The sequence below is a fragment of the Wasmannia auropunctata genome, unplaced genomic scaffold (assembly GCF_000956235.1).
Source record: "Wasmannia auropunctata unplaced genomic scaffold, wasmannia.A_1.0 LD336076.1, whole genome shotgun sequence".
Classification (NCBI taxonomy): domain Eukaryota; kingdom Metazoa; phylum Arthropoda; class Insecta; order Hymenoptera; family Formicidae; genus Wasmannia; species Wasmannia auropunctata.
In genome coordinates, this window is record NW_012026814.1 from 7,708,117 (window position 1) to 7,709,462 (window position 1,346).

A 1,346-nucleotide genomic window follows, 5' to 3' on the forward strand; every position below is an offset into this window, starting at 1 on the left:
TGACGGCCCCAGCGGCTGCGACATTGGTGGCCCCCGGCGGCTGCGACGCTGACGGCCTTGGTAACCCCGGTTGTTGAGGTAACCCTGAGGGCCGAGTTATGTCTGCGAGTTGTCGCCGCAGACTTTCTACCTCGGCCCTCAGAGCCGCTGTTTCCTCGTTATTATTTTCTCCGTCTTTCATTATACTGAAAAGAAAATAATTTTAACATATTTATTATATTAAAATATGTAATTTATGTATCTACTTACACATCCTTTTCGGCGTCCATGTTGGTACTTGTCTTTTAAATGACAGACTATTTCATCACCATTTGCCGCGCGACAAGATGTAATAGACCATAGATTATGTTTATGTGGATGCAATGTGGTAGTAGCCAATAACCTTGTGGCTTCGACATATCAGTCAACGTGATAAACGTCGCACGTGACGCGTAATATCCAATGAGCGTAGTTTTTCGAATAAATTGCGTTCACGCGGCTAATCATGAGATTGACCGATGAGTCTCATGATTGGCCATTTGCGATGTCCAATCAGGACTGGTAAAACTGGTCACACTTATCTGATTTTTATAGAACTATACAACGAACTAAAGACAAAAACCAATTATAATGAAGATTTGGTGTCCCTAGAAGGGGTCCCTTTTAGGGACATTATAAACATCTAGTGAGACTAGTGAGAGCTCGTTGGGCGGCTTTATTATCAGTTTTTTGAACGCACCGTGTTGATCGATGTATTGATTCATCTATATATTACGATTTCCGCAATCGTTATTGTCGCTGTCTTTTCTGGTGTATGGTGTATAATAGTTATTACTAGCAACGGAAGACATCGTATTCTTCGTTAATTAAAAAGGTAATCTATCTTTTTCTAATATTTATTTATACATAATATGCATTGACCGGTTTCTTATAAATTTAAAATCTTGAAAAGGTTAACATTGGTTTAAACGGTGTTAGAGCTTGAATATAAAGATTTTCTTGTCATAATGTTTCCGACACAGTTATAAATGTAAGTCGTAGCTGTAAGTCAACGTACAAAGATCGATGTAAACTTATGCTGTATGCCATAACTTTGATGTAGGCTATTCCAAAATTCACTGTCAGTGCTGAGAATCTATATAGTGCACGTAACGTAAATAGTGCAAGTAACGTAAAAGTATAATAATAGATTTTCAGTGCGGGCAGTGAATTTTGGAACACAACCATAATATAATTGATCTCGAAAATCGTTTGACAATTCACATGTTATTTTTTTCTGACATGTGTCGACTCATCTTCTATTCTATTTACTTATATGAACTGAAAAACAGATTGACAAACTGAGTCGACAAGGCACACAGGGGATA

General features: G+C 38.0%; 1 protein-coding gene across 1 annotated transcript in view; it reads right to left on the minus strand.

Moving 5' to 3' along the window:
• LOC105449552 (homeobox protein ESX1-like) overlaps nt 1-269 on the minus strand; it is a 2,851-nt gene extending 2,582 nt beyond the window's left edge. The window contains exons 1-2 of the mRNA XM_011688810.1: nt 250-269; nt 54-185 (exon numbers count right to left, since the gene is read on the minus strand). Coding sequence (XP_011687112.1) covers nt 54-185; nt 250-269 — 152 coding nt within the window. The remainder of the gene's footprint in view (nt 1-53; nt 186-249) is intronic.
• Between the last annotated feature and the right edge of the window lie 1,077 nt (nt 270-1,346).